We start from the raw sequence: 1,828 nt of genomic DNA on the forward strand, positions 1-1,828 counted from the left end.
GTTGGGAGGCTGCTGCTCGCAGCCCTCGGTGTCTGGCTGGCGATGGCAAGCTGAGCTGGAGTCTCAGGGTGCGCCAGCGTGGGCGCTGTGCCCCCCTGCCGTAGAGGCACCTCCTGAGATGCCGAGAGCCAGAGGTGAACCCTGCGAGACCCTGCCCGCAGCGCTGGCCCTTCCCCACCACCCTCCTCTCCTGATCTCCGGCTGCCCTGTCCCAGATCACCTCCCTGTACTTCCCACCGCCGCAACTGGGACCAGTTTGACTATGTTCTTCCTTAATCCGGCGCATCTGGGGAGGGGGCGGAGGGCGGGGAGCTCTCTCCACGTGAGTTTGTTTCGGGGGGGGGGGCGCCCATCCCGCTCCCTCCAGTTTAGTCTTTGGGGTTTGTTGACTTTTTTGTTTGTTTTTTTTTTTAAATGGAATTCTAACGAAGAGGGGGCCGGGGCCCCAGAAGCCGCGCCGGGGGCTGAGGGCGGCAGCTGTTCGGCAGAGCGCAGCCAGCTCCAGCTCCAGCTTGGAGTTATGGAGAGGAAGGGCAGCGTGTCCAATCGAAGCCGGAATGGTCCCATGTGGCTCCCAGGGGAGCGGGAGCGGGTGCTTTTGTGAAGCTGTATTTTCCTCTGGCGACCATGTGCTCTCGTCCCCCCCAGCAGCTCTCCCCTGCCAGGCCGATTGTTAGCAGGGACAATTCCTTTTCTTGTTCCCCGGACGCCCGTGCATGTAACCGCTGGTTGTACATTGTCCCTCCCTGATCCAGACACCCTTTGGGCAAAGGTTAGGAGGGGAGGCAGGCCGGGGCGGGAGGCACAAGATGTGCTTCCTCCTCATGCTGCCCCAATTCTGAACTCTGATCCCTTGATCTTATTCGTTTCTTCCCGCCATCAGGTGCCAACCCCCTGCAGAAGAACGAAATGGGACATACGCCCCTGGATTACGCCCGGGACGGGGAGGTCATGAGCCTTCTGAAAGCCTCAGAGACGAAGGTGAGCCTGAGATCCGGGTGACCCTGTGTTTCCTTTCCCCCTGCGAGAACGGTTTTCAAGACGACCTGGAGCAAGCGGTGGAAGGGAGCCTGAGCGCGCCTGCACCGCCCTGCTTTTCCAAGGGGGGATTGTACAGATCGGTGGCGTGACGCCTAAGGGAAAAGAAAAAAAAAACCCCACTCCTGAAGCATTTTAGCTGCGTGCCCTCCTCTTCCTCAGCGGAGACCCACACAGGACCCGTGATGCTCTTCTCGACCCCCCTTGGCAAAAATACAGCAAAATCAGGGGGTTGTTCTAATCAGGGGGTTGTTCTTAACGCTGTTATTTTCTGAAATTCCTGCTCAAAGAATTCCAGGTCTGAGGATCCAGGGGCCAGCTGTGGGCCCGGGGTCCGCGCATTCCCCGGCAACAGCCTAAGGCGAAAGGCGCCCGTTCCTGCCGCCCGGTTGTGCAGTGCCCCTCTCACCCCTTCGGCCTCGCCGCCTCCGTGCGTGGGCCGGAGCTCAGCGTCTCCCGTGGGCGAGTCCCTCTCGTGAGGTGTTTGAAAGAGGGAAAAGAGCCGCGTTTGCTATAGTGGTTCCACTAAAAACACCAGGAGTAAGTAGATTTACGGAGCGGCGAGTGATCGGACAATGAGGGATCTGCAGCCCGATGTCAAGGATATAAAATTCCTGGGTATGAGGCCTTAACTCAAGCAGGAGCGGCTGGAGAGGTGGGGGCGTGTGAACCTCGTGGGGTTCAACAAGGCCAAGGGCAAGGTCCTGCCCCTGGGTGGGGGCAACCCCCGGTACCCACACAGGCTGGGGGTGAAGGGATGGAGAGCAGCCCTGCCCAGAGGGACTTGGGG

At 60.1% G+C, this 1,828-nt stretch overlaps 1 protein-coding gene across 1 annotated transcript in view; it reads left to right on the forward strand.

Moving 5' to 3' along the window:
* LOC118453038 (caseinolytic peptidase B protein homolog) overlaps positions 1-1,828 on the forward strand; it is a gene marked incomplete at both ends in the record, with an annotated part of 75,170 nt that overhangs the window by 69,051 nt on the left and 4,291 nt on the right. The window contains one exon of the mRNA XM_035901540.1: positions 884-981. Coding sequence (XP_035757433.1) covers positions 884-981 — 98 coding nt within the window. The remainder of the gene's footprint in view (positions 1-883; positions 982-1,828) is intronic.

The sequence above is a fragment of the Egretta garzetta genome, unplaced genomic scaffold, assembly GCF_000687185.1.
Source record: "Egretta garzetta isolate BGI_Z169 unplaced genomic scaffold, ASM68718v1 scaffold791, whole genome shotgun sequence".
Classification (NCBI taxonomy): Eukaryota; Metazoa; Chordata; class Aves; order Pelecaniformes; family Ardeidae; genus Egretta; species Egretta garzetta.